This window comes from Gossypium hirsutum, chromosome A05, assembly GCF_007990345.1.
Source record: "Gossypium hirsutum isolate 1008001.06 chromosome A05, Gossypium_hirsutum_v2.1, whole genome shotgun sequence".
In the NCBI taxonomy this organism is placed as follows: domain Eukaryota; kingdom Viridiplantae; phylum Streptophyta; class Magnoliopsida; order Malvales; family Malvaceae; genus Gossypium; species Gossypium hirsutum.
The window spans coordinates 29,150,436-29,167,640 of record NC_053428.1 but is presented as its reverse complement, the minus strand read 5'-3'; the positions used below and the strand labels follow the sequence as shown (position 1 = coordinate 29,167,640).

At 32.5% G+C, this 17,205-nt stretch overlaps 1 protein-coding gene across 1 annotated transcript; it reads left to right on the top strand.

The window, feature by feature from the left end:
- Window positions 1-1,906: 1,906 nt before the first annotated feature.
- Window positions 1,907-2,398, top strand: LOC107960633 (uncharacterized). Its single transcript, XM_016896946.1, has one exon. The coding sequence runs from the start codon at window positions 1,907-1,909 to the stop codon at window positions 2,396-2,398; it is 492 nt and encodes a 163-aa protein (XP_016752435.1).
- Window positions 2,399-17,205: the final 14,807 nt, after the last annotated feature.

The window sequence follows — 17,205 nt, the reverse complement described above, 5'->3', positions numbered from 1 at the left end:
AAAATTACAATTTTGCCCATAAACTTTTTCATATTTACACTTTTGCCCCAAATCTCGTAAATTAAACTTCACCATATTTTCTTATGTTTTATGACATGCTGATCATTTTTCCCTTCTATAGCAACATCCAATTCTCACTCTAACATGTATTTATGAACATTAGGTATTTTTACCGATTATGTCATTTTACTCGTTTTCACGTAAAATCGCTTAGCAAAAGTCATTTATCTAACACCCAACCTTCATTTTCTATCATTAGACATCAAAATACATCGATATTATTCATGGGTAAACTTTTAGACATGAACCTTAGCTCAAATTAATGTTAGAAATAAGTAGAACTTTAAAAACTGGGAAAAGATGGACTTACAATCAAGCTTGGAAGTTTAACCTTAGCCATGTCTTCCATCTCCATATACGGTTATGGCATGAGAAAAATGAAGAAGATGACATATTTTTCTTAATTATTTTAGCTTTATTTACCAATTTACTAAAATACCCTTAATGAAAAATAAATAAAAACATACCATGTCATGTCCATCTTTGTCCACTAATTACAAAATGGTCTATTTACCATTTAAGGACCCTCAATTTAAAAACCCATTACTCACAAGTACTTAGTACCTTTGTAAACTAGAATACACATTTTGCAACTTTTACAATTTAGTCATTTTGACTAAATTGAGTGTCCGAATGTCAAAATTTTCGAACGAGGTTTTCGCAAAATTATCTTGTAAAATCGTAGACCATAAAATATAATAAAAATAAAATTTTATTCATCGAATTTTTGGCCACGAAACCACTGTTCTGACTAGGCCCAAAATCGGGATATTACATTTCAAGATACGAACGAATCATCAGAGTCTACGATTTTTGTCTGATCAAGTGGCTGTCACTCTATTTTAGCAACGTTGAGTGGCTAAGATGCTGGGCTACGACTTTGAGGTTTCATACAGGAAAGGGATTAATAATGGAGCAGCTGATGCACTGTCTAGACAGCCTCAGCTAGACTAAGGCCAACTCTTCCAGTTGTCAACGAGTTCTGTTATCTCGAACTTGTTAGCTCTGGTGCAACGTTCATATAAGTCTGATGATAAGCTCCAAAAAATCATACAAGATGTTCACCATTCAGGAACTCAGTACCAAAAATATTTATGGAATGGTCGTTTTTGAGCAGGCGAGGGAAAATTGTTGTTGGAAAGGACTTACAGCTTCGACATGAATTGTTTCAACACTTCCATGCGAGTGCTGTAGGAGGACATTTGGGAATACATGTTACTAGGAAGCGTTTGGCTAGTTTGTTATACTGAAAAGGTCTTACTGCTAATGTTAAACAGTGGATTCGGGAATGCCTAATTTTTCAGCAATGCAAGGGTGAGCAGTGGCTTCTCCTGGACTTCTACATCCGTTACCAGTTTCTGATCGAGCATGGTCTGTCATTAGTTTAGATTTTATTGAGGACTTACCCAATTCGAACAAGAAAAACTCTATATTAGTGGTGGTAGATCATCTGACTAAATATGGACATTTTGTGGCTTTATCTCATCCCTATACAGCAAAGGAAGTGGCCCAGGAATATTTCAACAATGTCTATAAGCTTCATGGTATGCCCGACTCGATCATATCTGACAGGGATAGAATTTTTGTTAGCAATTTATGGCAGGAGTTGTTTCGACAAGCGGGAACCAAACTCTTATTGTCCACGACCTACCATCCTTAAACGGATGGTCAGATGGAGGTCTTGAATAATTGCCTTGAAAATTACCTGCGATGTATGACTGGTGAAATACCCTCATAGTGGTCTCAGTGGCTCCTTTTTGCTGAATGGTGGTACAATTCTTCTTTTCATTTTTCTATCCAACTTACTCCATATGAAGTACTATACGGGCAACCACCTCTTACACATATGCCTTACTTACCTGGGGCCTCATCGGTAGCTGTGTTAAACCGCAGTTTGCAGGCGAGGGAGGCTGCCAGGAAGTTGTTGCATTTTCACTTAAAGAGGGCTTGTTCTCGCATGAAACACTTTGCTGACAGACATTGCTCAGACAGGGGTTTTAGCGTTGGTGGTCTCGTGTACTTACGCCTACAACTTTATAGACAGCAAACAGTGCGAAAGGTGCTTAATCAGAAATTATCTCCCAAGAATTTTGGACCTTTTTCAGTGATCAAGAAAATAGGAGCTATAGCTTATACCCTACAATTACCTCCGGGTTCTCGCATACACCCTACCTTTCATGTGTCACAATTGAAGAAGCATATAGGTTCCAGTCCGGCTCAAACTCAATTACCTTTGCATGATGATCGTGATGCCATGCAGAAGGAACCTGTGCGGATTGTTGACAGAAGGATAGTTAAAAAGGGTAACCAAGCTGTTACAGAGGTCTTAGTGGAGTAGGTCGACACTTTTCCAAAAGACGCTACATAGGAGTTTCTGACTATGCTACGGACAAAGTTTCCTCATTTCCATCCTTGAGGACAAGGATTTTCTCTTGGCGGCAGCATTTGTTATGGGGTAAAATAATAATTAGGGAAAAGAGGTTAAATTCTGTTAATTAACAGTTAGTTTGTTTAGTTAAACGGTACGTATAGTTTAATGAACCGGGGCATTTTGCACAACTGTAAGTGCCACGTCCTCTTTAGCTGCTGTTTCCTTCTTAAGCATGAATTGTGTGTGGTGAAACGGTTATGAAAAATATTGAGCATATTTATGAACCTTATTTGTTCCTCTTTTCTCTCCTTAATTCTTCTTCTTCTTCTACGTTTTATCTGTTGTATTTTCTGAGTTCTTATCAATCTTTTTCTTTACTTAATTCTTCTTATGAACCTAATAACATAGCAAACTTTCTGAATTCCACTATTTTAATATTTGGATTTAATAAATTACGAGTTTAATTAAATTAAATTTTATTTTATAGTTAGAAGAAAGACTTTAATTTGAATTTAAACTCGAGCTGGAACAAGATAATAAGCAATGGGCTTATGCTTCTAGTTATTTAGTAATTCTATTTGCAAGTTACATACTTGCGTAAGAATCAATATTACGGAAGATTTCTGCACTTTATGTGAGATACAGGTATGAACAGCTAGCTGTTGTTAGCGTAAACTCATTAAAATACACACAAAAAACAGCCTTTTAGCATACAAAACGTAGTCTGCAATGTTGAAATGTGATGAAACAAAAAAAAAGAGTTAAAAAATATATTACGTGCACTGCTACTATTGATTGTTTTGGATTGAAGAAAAAATTTGGTGTTATTTGTCAGCGAATTGTGTTTCATGCATGCTTTAAGCCCCTACCCTGGTTAATTTCCTATATATGAGTTGGTCAATTGAATTTCTTAATTTCATATTCTATTTTTTTTAAACATATATATCTCGAGATATATATAATTATTAGCCCCAAATTGAAAAGGAAAAATATAAACTACAAATTAGATCCAAAAAGTCAAATCTAGTATACTTGGAAATAGTAATAGTATGGACAGAACTAATCTTCTTCTAAGCGATGATGACTCGTAAGAAAAAATTAGTCGTCCAAGTTTCAGCGTTGAATCTTCTCTATTTCAGTCGTCATCATCATCAGCATCAGCATCAGCTTCATCGTCATATCAATATATCTCAATTTAGTTTAATTTATACGTATAATAAAAATCGAATTAAAATTTAGAAAATAATAATAATAATAGTTCACATCAAAGATCAAACCAACACTACAGGAAAATAGACTTTTAGCGGCACTTTTTTTAGCCTTTAGCGGCGCTTTCTAAAACGCCGCAAAAAATGCCGCTATAGGTAACGCCACAAAACTTTGTGACGTTTATTGAAAAAAACGCCGCTAAAAGTCAAGGCTTTTAGCGGCGTTTGTGGGAAAAGCGCCGCTAAAAGCCTTGACTTTTAGCGGCGTTTGTGGTAAAAGCGCCGCTAAAAGCCTTGACTTTTAGCGGCGTTTGTGGTAAAAACGCCGTTAAAAGCCTTGACTTTTAGTGGCGTTTATTGGAAAAGCGCCGCTAATTTTGGCAGATTTGCAATATTTTTTTTACCAATATCCAGCCCTTCCTGCATTAAATTCCAACCAAATACAACAAATATAGTATAAAATGCAGCCAAAAACAACAAATTTAGCATAAAAATACAACCAAAAAATTAATTCTAAATGATACTTCAAATTTAACTAAAGATATATGATATAATTAATAAATAAAGTATAATTTAAAATATTTTTACAATACTGTTAAACGTGACAAAACTTAAAAACATTCTTACAATAAGAAAACTAATGTCTAAGATGGTGGCTTTTGCGATTGCTGAAACATATGCATCATCTGCTGAAGCTGTAGCTGGAGGTCATCGTACTTTTTGCTTTGCTCTGCTACCATCACTCGTGCCTCTGCCTCTCTCGCTGCAGCCGCTGCCTCCCTCTCTGCTGCCTCCGCTCTAAGTTGTTGCTGGAGTTCTTCATATTTTCGTTGAACCTCGGCAATTTGCTCAACCGTGTTCGCTTGCATCTGAGCTATCTGGTCTCTTAACCTCTGAACTTCAGCTTGAGCTTGACTTCCAGAAGGCATGTATTGCTGGGAGCCGGATCCAAAATATTGGGTCGGGGTAACACTAGATCCTTGAAATCGAACTCGACCGTACTTTTCAGGACCCAAAACTTCAGTGATAATTCTGTTATCAATGTTCTCAAGATTAACAGAACTATCACTCGAAGCAATCGCTTCATATTCTGCCTTCTTCTCCTTTAGTTTCTCCTAAAAAATCAATTAAAGAGTTAGAAACGACATATATAATAAAAAGGAATGCAACATAATTTAACATTATTTAAAACTACTAATGATGAATTGAATTAAACAATTATAATTAAAGATTATAAATATTTAGAATAAATCAAATTAAAAAATTATCATTAAAGATTATAAATATTTAGAATAAATCAAATATTATTAAGTAAATATACCATAATTTCTCCAGCTTCGGATGCCATAGGAGATCCATCTTTCTTCCTATGCGTAATCTCAAAAAGCTGAAGGCGTCCAACTTTTTGTCTGGATTTAACTTCCTACAATATAGTAGTAAGAATATTATTTAATAATAGAAAGTTATTAATATTTGAAAGAATTAATAAATTCATAATACCTCGGCCTCAGCTACAGAAGCAAAACTTCTCGACCTTGTCGTGTGCGTGAATTTTTGTTTTTGCCTGCTGCTTGTTCCAACTCGCTCACGGTCCTACATAATAAAATTATTATTACGTATAAAGTAAACACTATATATAAGAGTTTGGAAATACGCAATACCTCTCCTTTCTTTGAATTCCAAAATCTAACCGCATCTTCCCATTGATACCTCAGCATTCCCGGTGGAACATTTCTCAATTTTTCCTCGAGGCTTATGTCTTTCTTAAAGTATTGTTTCTTTAAAGTGCTTTTATTGTCTCTCCATCTTTTACCTAATGCCTTCTTGATATAATCATCGGAGACTTCTAAAGAAAATCTCTCCTAAAAAAACATAAGTTTAGAATGTAAATATAAATGAAACTTAAACCAAAGTATTATAAATTGCATTCACATTTTGTTACCTTAATATTAGCGAGAGCCTGATTTTTGTTGCTATCAGGCATGTGATGCCATGATTCATAGTTGATGGGCAACATATTTGCATTTCGTGCTAAAATGCCCAAATAGCCTGCTAAAAGTCGAGCCTCAGATCCAACAGGCTGACCATGAGTATTTCTACTTACTTTAACACGCTCGACAGGATCTAAGTCGTATAAATCTCTAAGCAACGTACGTCCTCGAACTCTACGCGTCCCACCACTTTCAGCTGAAAAATGATATACTATTATTATATTAAAATTGACAAATAATTCAATAATAAAAGTCAACACATGTAAAATGAACATAACATTACTTTGAAATTCTTCAGGCTCATCAAGTGTCTCCGGCACATTCGAAGATCCAACAACTGTCTGCTGTTCACTATTTCCTTCTTCCGAATTTGGAGTATTCTGGACAATACTTAAATCTCTTAATCTTCTTCTACGCATTTTTCCTGCAATACACATAAAATATTTAAAGTTTTAGTAACAAATTACAACAATAGTAGTACATATAAAATAGTTAAATTATATAACATAACAAAGATTAAAATTATAATATTACATATAATTAAAAAATTGTAAAATCTTACTACATCATTATTCGTAAATATCTTCATCCACATCATGTCGAACCTATTGATGTTGTGTATTACTACTAGGGATATTTTCATCTAAGTTTTGTTCTGGAAAAGGTAATGTTTCTGATCTTTCGACGATGTCATCTCTACTTCCATTACCCATTTCAAACAAGTCTCTAGGGGTGTTCCGGAGTACAACATACCAACCCTCATCAGTTGGATCTTTCGAATAAAAAACTTTGTTTCACTTGAGAGGAAAATACATATGGCTCGTCCATCAATTGTTGTCCAGTGTGAATCAAGTGAGAGAAATTCAACATTATAAAACCAAATTGATCTTCTTTAATTCCTCGAGCAATATTAACATCAGCCCAATCACACCGAAATAAGACAACTTTCCATCTGCCATAGTAATCCAACTCAATAATGTCGGTAAGAAGTCCATAATACTCCACATTACCCTCAACCGGATTACTGTCCCTAGCACTAGCATAACTTGTAATTGAAGAATTAACAACAACTCCACAATTTTGAGTTCTCCTCATTCTCTCACGATACTTTGTATGAAATCTGTATCCATTGATGAGGAAGGCACTATATCTTTTTATTATTCTGTTCGGACCTTGGGAAAGCCATTTAACTTCGTCATTGATGTCCTTTCCACTCCAAACCTATTGAATCGAAAGTAAATTGAATAATTAACTAAATTTCAGGATTCTATGTAACTTATTAACTTTAGTTACACACCGTTTGACTTAACTATTCATGAAAAGATTCTGTGAATAACTTATTAATCTCTCGATGTTGCAATCTTCGAGAGCGTGCACGAGATCTCAAAATTTGTTTGTACTCACTATATTAAAAACAAGTGTAATTGGTTAGAAGATAAACAAATCAAAACTACGAATATGTGAGGAAATTTTAGAACTTACTTGCGTAACGGTTCAACTAAATCGTGGTGAAAAAGTACATATCGATGTGCTTGTATCCACGATATATCATCTAATTCTGTAATTTCAACTTTGCCGATTGGTTCTCCATAACTTTGGAATAAATAAGTTTCGGCCAAGTTATGATCATTGAGCCCAGTATTTCTATTTGGTCTATTCAATTGTGTTTCAACATCTTCTAAATATCTAGAACAGAATGTCATGCACTCCTCTGCCAAGTAGCCTTCAGCAATTGATCCTTCTGGATAACGCTTATTGCGACAATAAGCTTTCAATTTGCTTAGGAACCTAAACACGATATACAATATTTATCAAAAGTTGTAACTAAATGTATAGACGCGAATAAATAAATACTTGACAAATAAATTAGCACCTTTCTATTGGATACATCCATCGATAAAAAACCGGTCCACCAAGTATTGCTTCGTGAGGGAGATGGATTATCAAGTGCACCATAATAGTAAAGAAGGAAGGTGGAAAGATCTTCTTCAAATTGCATAAAGTCAAAGCAGCTCGATCCTGTACTTTCTTAAGTTCTTCAACATCCAAAACTTTGCCACAAATAGCTTTCATTGTATTGGATAGTTCAATTATACAGGACGTCACATTTTTTGACATGCAGCACCGTAAAGCAACTGGGAGTAAATCTTGCATCAAGATGTGGTAATCATGTAATTTTAATGAATATAATCTTTGATCTTTAAGACTCACACATCGAGATATATTTGACGCATGCGCATGTGGGACCTTTATATCCTTCAACACCATACAAAACGCCTCTTTCTCTTCCTTTGACATTGAAAAAATAGAAGGTGGCAATCGATATTTCCCATTCGGAAGTACTTGAGGATGAAGATCACGCCGAATTCTCATGTCAACTAAATCAAGTCGACTCTGAAGATTGTCTTTTGATTTTCCATCGACATTCAAAATTGCCCCAATTATGTTCTCGCAGACATTCTTCTCAATATGCATGACATCAAGATTGTGGCGTAAAATATTATGCTCCCAATAAGGCAACTCAAAAAAATACTTATTTTTTTCCACAAGTTTGCCTCATTAGGATCATCCTCTTCGTCAGATTCATCATCGAATTCATCCCTCGATCTTCTCTTTGATTGCGTGTTAGGTGATTGATTCATCTTCTCATAACTGAAGTTGATATCTTTTAACATAAACAAGATTTCAGATCCAACGGTCTGCTGAGGAGCTCCTCTGTACTCTTCTATACCGTCAAATAAAGTCCTCTGAAATCTAAATTTATAATTTCCATCTAACCACCGACGATGGCCCATGTAAGAGAACTTTTTCCCATTGTACAACCACTTCGAACAAGTTTGCGCAGCACAACAAGGACAAGCATAACGTCCTTTAGTACTCCAACCCGATAAATTAGCATAAGCTGGGAAATCATTAATTGTCCACAATAAAGCTGCACGCAAATAGAAGTTCTCTTTTCTTAATACATCATATGTCTCAACACCCGACCATAATTGTTTTAACTCTTCAATAAGTGGCTGCAAATAGATGTCAATATCATTTCCGGGACCTTTCTCTCCAGGAATAATCATTGATAAAATAAACGAAGATTACTTCATGCAAATCCATGGAGGCAAATTGTAAGGAACAAGCACCACAGGCCAAGTGCTGTACGAAGTACTCATGATTTTAAATGGATTAAAGCCGTCAGCTGCTAGCCCAAGCCTCACATTTCGAGGATCGCTTGCAAAGCTTGAAAATTTCATGTCAAATGATTTCCAAGCTAAAGAATCCGCAGGATGTCTTAATAATCCATCATCGGTCCGTTGATCATTATGCCACCTCATAGATTCGGCCGTCTTTGATGACATGAAAAGCCTTTGAAGTCTTGGTATTAGGGGAAAGTATCGCAAAACCCTGACTGGCTTCTTTCTTAACTGTGCCCCACCTTCATCCGCATTCACATCTTCTGTATTCCCATTCATCCAATGAGACTTGCCGCAAACATTACAACACTGTTGGTTCTTCTGATCACCCCAGTACAACATGCAATCATTTGGGCAACTATGAATTTTATCGTACCCAAGGCCCAAATCTTTTATTAGTCTCTTCATATCTTGAGAAGATTGGGGGATTTTTGCAAAAGGAAACATCTCTCTCAGAAACTCTAGCAGCATTGTAAAAGAATTTCCAGTCCACCCTCCCAAAAATTTTAAGTGAAATAAACGAATGCAAAAAGACAATTTCGAATATTTTGATCCCTCGTAAAGTTCTTCGTTCATTTCATCAAGTAAATTGTAGAACTTAGCCACTTCTTCATTTGGCTCCTCATAAGGTGCACTTGTTCCCGTTTCGCCAAAAACATTTCCACCAATATTACAATCATCGGATGCAATAAAGTCAGGTGGAAACGATTGCTCACCATGACTGTGCATATTAAATGCATCCCGCAACATACCTTCCATGTCATCTTGTCTGACATACTGATGGTAATCAATATCAGGATAATTCTGATTAATCATTGAAGAAGTTCCACTAGCCGTACACTCTCCATGGAAAATCCATTTTTTATACCCCCGAATAAAGCCATCAACAATTAGATGTTTGTAGACAACTTCACGAGTATGCCAATTGACGTTGCCACACTTCTTACACGGGCAAAGAATCATATTCTCTTGGCTTGCATTTTGAAATGCAAAATTCAAAAAAGTTTGTACTCCATTTCGATAGGCGTTGCTTACCCTTGACAATTTCATCCAACTCCTATCCATTTCGTAGTTCTTGAATTCTAAAGTTGACAATAAATTACATAGGTAAGTTGTTTATTATGTAAGTCTTGATATGATATATTTTTATGTTTTATGTAAGTTATGTAGATTATGTAAGTTATGAAATTTGAACTTTAAACTATATGCTTTTAAGGAAACTATTAGATTACACTACATGTATTAGTTAAGTTCTGTAAGTTGTTATGTACGTTATGTGAGTTATGTAAATTATGTAAGTTATGTGAGTTATGTAAGTTATTTTTTAAGATTCATCATACGTGGCGTTGTTACACCTAGGGAAGATCCATTATATCTTACAGCTCGATATAAGGCAACCCGTCAGGTTTCCAGCCTATATACTTTGAATCTTTAAAATATTTAAAAAAAGGTTGGAGAGAAGGTCAGCTATTGTTGTAATTTTAATGGACAAGCAAGCTACATGGTAAAAAATATTCAATAGTAAATGAGCTCGATAGAACTTTTTTCAAGTCTTTTTGAATTTTTTAAGATTCATCATACGTGGCGTTGTTACACCTAGGGAGGATCCATTATATCTTACAGCTCGATATAAGGCAACCCGTCAGGTTTCCAGCCTATATACTTTGAATCTTTAAAATATTTAAAAAAAGGTTGGAGAGAAGGTCAGCTATTGTTGTAATTTTAATGGACAAGCAAGCTACATGGTAATAAAATTAATTCATACTTATTCATACTTAACAACATACGCAAAGGTTTCCAGTAGCAATGAGAAGAACATACGCATTGGAACTAGTAGCAAAGAGATCCAAAGGATAAGCAGAATAAGCAAATTAAAAAATTAAAGACAACATAACAAGTGTCTAAGGATAAACAGCATAAGCAAATTAAAAAAAATAATCAAAGGACAGACTTAAAATAAGTTAAAAACATGATCCATTAATGATCCATTAAAAAACAAGTTAAAAACAAATTTAACAAATTAAATATACATACCTATTTGAAATTGTAATTACCTTGTAATTAGCTCATGGAATACATACCAAATATAATCTCCTAGAAATAAAGATTTAGCAAATTAAATATACATACCTCTTAAAAATAAGACCAGGCATTTCAATATTGATAAAACATACATCCCAAGTTTATCAACTATAGAAAGTACCTGCACTTCCACAACTGTTGAACTTTGCAGAGCATCCGTTATCAGCTGAATATTATCAGTCAAAAGTGAAACCTGAAAAGGAGAAGCCATAGAAAATATGCTGCATTTGTATAGCAAGCATTAAAATTTAGAAAAGAAAATTGCTTTGGGTAAGCAAAATCACTACAAGCTTATCCAACAACAAATTTCTAAACCAATGTTGTTAAGGGCGCAAGATGCACAAAGTGCAAAAAAAAAAAAGCACGTTTATGTGGGATGCCTGTAAAATAAGCTTAAGATGTATAATTATGATTAAAAAACACAAAATTGATTTGGTATATCTACAAAACATGAAATATTTTTCTTTTAATCATGTAGGTCAATATGCACTATTATCTCCTAGCCCATGCTTCTTGTAGAATACTCAAATACTGAGAAGTAGAGAAGTTGATATTGCCCCCATTTTTACTAGCAAAGAGAATTTCAACCATGTAGACATTTTTTATGAATATTGCCTAACAAAACAGCATGCCTAGGTGCATCAAGCGAGTGCCTAATCAAATGGTCTTGGTTATAGGGACTTGACGCTCTATGTTTTTTCAGGTTTGATGCTCTTTGTTATTCGACACAAAGGCACAAAACCAAGAAAATGATGCTCACTACCTGATCTGGAAAGAAATGACATAATCATAAAAGCTCAATTTCCAGAGGATGATGGTAGATCACTACTATATATAGGACTAACATCCAGAAGATGACAATTGGTGCACTGTTATGTTCCAAGTCTGGGATCAAACCACCATACAATTAATAGAGAACTAAAATTTGAAGAAAGATTTTTCCCGTATTTCAATTCCAAATTTTGCCTATGGTTGTGGAACTCTAAGGGAGTTGCATACGTTGGAATGGATTTACTGAAACTTTCGACTCATTTTATTCATTAATAATATTCCTCTTAAGTAAAGGTTTACAATTTAAAAAACAAGATGCAAAACCACAATTTCATGTTCTACCAAGAAAAAGAAGATAAGAAAGCTAAGTATACTAATTTATAAGGAAAGTTTATTTAAACTAACAAGGGAATTTTAAGAAATAAAAATCAGACGCAAATCTCAAGAAAATCATAATCAGATCTCCTAACATGCACTGTGTTATACCTTAGGCAAAAGGTTCAAATGTGATAAGATTATTCCAATAAAACTTATAAGTCATAATATGAAATACTGGGAAAAAGTCTTCAAGTAAAATTTACGACAACATGCTAAGATTGTGGAAAATTAGTTTGAATTCATGCCCCCAAGGCAATGAACTTTGATGGGCTTTAGATAAGAACACAATCCCTCTCAAATATGCCAGTATACTGTGATATGCATGGAGTGATTACAAACAAAAGAACTTGTTGATTTAGAGAAAGCATATGACAGAGTACCTAGAGACATTCTTTGATGTGTTCCAAACAAGAACACAGTCAAATATGCTAGTGTAAAGAGGTATTAATGGAGCAATTATAAACATAAGAACCTGTTGTTGATTAAAAGATGAAGTACAGATTACAAAATGGGTTCATCAAATACCAGGTTGAAGAACAAGTAAATAAGAGTACCTTGATTTGATGGACTCGCCAAAGGTAGCCTTCAATCGGGTTTGATTTCAAAATGAAATCCCTTAATCTTTCTGCTTGCTGCAAAAATAAAACAGAAGTGAAATCGAAGTCGAAATTAAATAAAAAATAAACGGCTTGCTTGCTGCAATGAAATCAAAATGAAAGAAGGGGCTTTGGGTTTGATTCGAAAATTATAATACCTGTCGATCGAAAAGAGAGAGGGAGACAGCAAATGGGTTTGATTTAGGGAAATTTTGGGGTTTTGAGGGAACTATGATTTGGGAGAAAATGAGGGTTTCGGGGGAACTATGATTTAGGCAAATGGCTTAGTCAGAGAAAGGCTGAGAAAGAAAAGGGAATTAGGAAAGAAAAGGGAATCGGGGGAGAGAATAGAAGTACAGGCTGAGAATGGCTGAGAAAGAGAGTGGAATCGGGAAAGAAGGGAATTGGGGGGGGGAGAGAAATAAAACGGCGTCGTTTCAATCAAAACTAAAATTTAGCCGCATATTTTATCAAAACGGTACCGTTTTATTTAAAATAAATTACTTTTTGCGGCGTTTTTATCATAAACGCCGCTATTGCTTGCCTTTTGCGGTGTTTTATATAAACGCCGCTATTGCTTGTCTTTTGCGGCGTTTTTATCATAAACGCCGCTAATTTTTGACTTTTTTATAATTTTTATATTGAATTTTTATATCTTTTATATTAATTTTAAATAATTTTTTTTAAAAAATTTAAGTAATATTTAAAATAATTAGATTAAATTTTAATTTTTTTATATATTTTTATATATCAAATTGTTTAGATTAAATATTTTTAAATATAAAAGCATTAATTGATTACATAAAATTTCATCATTTAACAAATTTCATCATAAAATGGAGATATGAGTTGGGATATTTAGAATTGTCTTTTTCTTATGTAAACCAGTGAATGTTAGAAAAGAAAGCTGCTTAAAATATTTCCATAACAAGTATAATATGTTGTTGGAGTTTCAACACACTTTAACCGGGTAAAGTAAGAATTTCAAACAGAGCACCAGCAGCAACGTATTATACCCGGGTAAAATATGAAGGAAATTTTTTTATTAATATATAAATTTAAAATATAAATTTATTAATATATATATATATATAAAGTAAACTCAATCAAAAAAGGAAAAGATAATAAATTCTTAAATATATAAATTTTTATTAAAACAGCTTTTCAGGAAAATATTTTCAGGAAATCTGCCAAACAATAGAAAATATTTTACACAGATTCATCCAAATACCAGAAAAGTAAATCATTTTCCATAAATCATTTTTCAAGAAATTATTTTCCAGAAATCATTTTCCAGAAAACATTTTACCTGCAAACAAACGGAGCCTTAATATTATCTCTTTTACGAATATATAAGAAATTATTTAATATATAAATTAAAAAATACTAATTAACTAATCTAAACCTAAACCCCTAACTTTTATCCCCTAAACCCTAAATCATACAACATAACCCTTAAATCCATAACCCATAACCCCTAACCCATAACCCCTAACACCTAAACCTTAAACCCCAACCCTTAAACCATAAACTGTAAACCATAATCCATAAACCCATAATCCATAATCCATAAACCTTAAAATAGTAACTCTTATATTTTAAACCCTAAATCATATACGCTAAGCCATAAATCTTAAACTATAATGATAATTAATTCAATATTTTAAAATTTATTAAGACTATATATCTCTTTTACTATTATATAAGAATTTATTTAATATATAAATTAAAAAACAATAAGTCATATACCCAAAAAACTTTAAAATTATTTTAAATAACAGTATTTTATTTTTTTTCATTTTTAACAAATATTTTTCTATAATAAAAATTCGAAACACAATTAACTTTATGATTAAAATAACAATTAATTTTTATATAGACTTTTAAATTAATTTTTATATAAACTTTTAATAAATATACGAGTTAAATAATATTTTCTCACATAGGAGTGTTAAATCTTAAAAAAGAAAAAGTAATTCTCTTAACATACTTTAACAAATTGAATACTAAACCACTTAATCTGTAAAAGCTAAAATATGAGATAAGTATTTGTACTTTTCGTAAAATTAAAATTTAGTCATTATATTTCTATTCTTAAGAATTTAATTCCTCTATGTTTCAAATTTCTGAATTTAAGTTTAATTATTAAAATTACTTTTTTTATTATTATTAAATTCGTTAGGGATTTGGATGTCGAATTTGGGAATGGGTGATAATACTTTAGGGATTTAGGATGAGGAAGAAGGGGGAAATAGAACTAGGGAAAAATGGAGAAAATGTTAAGTGTATCAGGTGTGGGTAAAAAATATATAAGACAGATAAACGATGAAGTTTTGAACAAAATAATTTAACATTAGCGGCGTTTATAACCAAGCGCCGCTAAAAATACACCTATTGCGTCATTTAGGGTTTTAAGGGTTATAGTTTAGTGTTTAGGGTTTGTTAGGATTTAGGGATTTACTATTTTAGGGGTTATAAAATAGTGCTTATGATTTTTTGGGGTTTAAGATTTTAAGAGTTATATGACTTTTAGCGGCGTTTTACCAAAAGCGCCGCTAATGCTCTGTCTTTTAGCGACGTTTTACCAAAAGCGCCGCTAAAGCTCTGTCTTTTAGCGGCGTTTTACCAAAAGCGCCGTTATTGCTCAGTTTTTAGCGGCGTTTTTGGTAAAACGCCGCTATTGCTCTGTGTTTTACAATTTTTGCGGCGTTTTTTGATAAAACGCCGCTAAAGCCCTATATTCCTATAGTGCAAATGAATTTGTGCTTTCATGGGTAAATTCATAAAAAAATAAATTTAAGGGTTAAAATTGAATTATGAAATTTTAGAAGGGCATTATATTAATCTATAATTTTATATTTTTAAGAAAATAAAGGGGCTCAAATTTACCTTCGTTTAATACAGTTAATTACTTAAAATGTAAAAAAGTATAGGGTTCTGTTAACAAGAATACTTTGAAGTTACTTAAATTAATAGTATTTGTTATAATGTGGTTATTAGATATAATAACTAAAAGTTAATTTGACTACTTCAAATATTTTATTAAATTAATATGAATATTTAAAAGCTACAATAACATATCAGATTACATCATAAATTCCCTAAGCAAGATTATCACTTGCTAATAGTTGTTTAGGGATTTCCTTGAAAACCTTTCGACTTTGTCTTGTATCAAAGGCCAATTTGACAAAACAATTCGTGACATTATTAAGTTCATTGGGAATATATTGAATAACTCAATATATACGCCTGATTAAGACAGAGTTTGAAACTGATGAAGAAGTTTACTGTATAGCTTTGACTACCTCTGGACTGTCTGTTTGAATCATAATTCAAGCAAAGCTGTTATCATGGATAAGAGACAAACCCATCAAGAATTCCCCACAATTTCACATCGAATACCTAATATTCTCCTAAAAATATGTTAAATCCTATTATTCATTTTTCATCCCCATTTCTTAAAAATCCCTCTGCTGCAACAAAATCAGATCAACCTTAACCGTACTATCAGTACATAGCTGGAATCACATCACTCTAAGTTTTGCTTGTAATAAAAAAACTAGTCAATAAAAAGCAAAAAGTTTCCAATTTTAAAATAAATCTTATAAAATATAAATATTTATCAAACAATGAGGACATGAAGAAATGGTGATTTTTATAATCAAATTCCCCTAACCACACAAAGAGTTGGCACACCCATAGGGGTGACACTTTGAAGAAAGATTTTATGAATACAAGCGGACTCACATTTATATTTAGTTATTTATTATTTTTTCAATAATAATTAAATATTTTTTTATTCGAGCTTAATTCAAATAGTATCTCACCTTTTTTTAAGAAAATGAAACTTTTGACCAAACAAAGAGATAATAATATATATTTTTACTTTAAAGCTGTTCAACTTCATATGCAAGTAAACATGTTGTCTAAAGCATTTTCGTTTTTTTGGATAGTTAGTTTCCCATAAAATACTTACCATATAATCACTCAGGTTTTAAAATTTTATTTTATTTTAAATTTATAATTAAATTAGTATGATAAATTAATTGGAAATTAAAGATAATTAATATATATATCTTTTTACAAAATAACATCTACTGTTATAGAGTGTTTTTACCTTTTCTGTATTATTATATAAAATTTATAAATTTCATTTTAAACCTAAAAGTTTAAAATTTTAACATTGTAATTTCAAATATATATATTTATGTTTTTATTAAATTTTTTCATTGGAAATAAATTGAAATAAAAATAATATTTCAAAGTATTAAAGTGAAATAAAAAAAATTTAAAGATTCACAACAAAATCGAATAAAAAGAAAGTAGCTTTTCCCTATATCTGGAAAAAAAATTCAATTTTTTATTACCATTAAACTATACATGTCATAAGAAGTGTAAATTGAAATACTTTTAATATAAATTGTACTTTTTTTAAAAAAAGATAAATTGTACCTCTTTTTAAAGACAGTAACTAAAGCTACTAGAAATCCAACAATGCCCGCCATTTCAACTCATTAGTCATACCTCGACGGAATTCTTCCCACCGGTTAACCAAGAAAAACG

Coding starts and splice junctions, on each gene's coding strand:
- LOC107960633 (XM_016896946.1), top strand. CDS start 1,907: ATGCCTTACTTACCTGGGGCCTCATCGGTAGCTGTGTTAAACCGCAGT.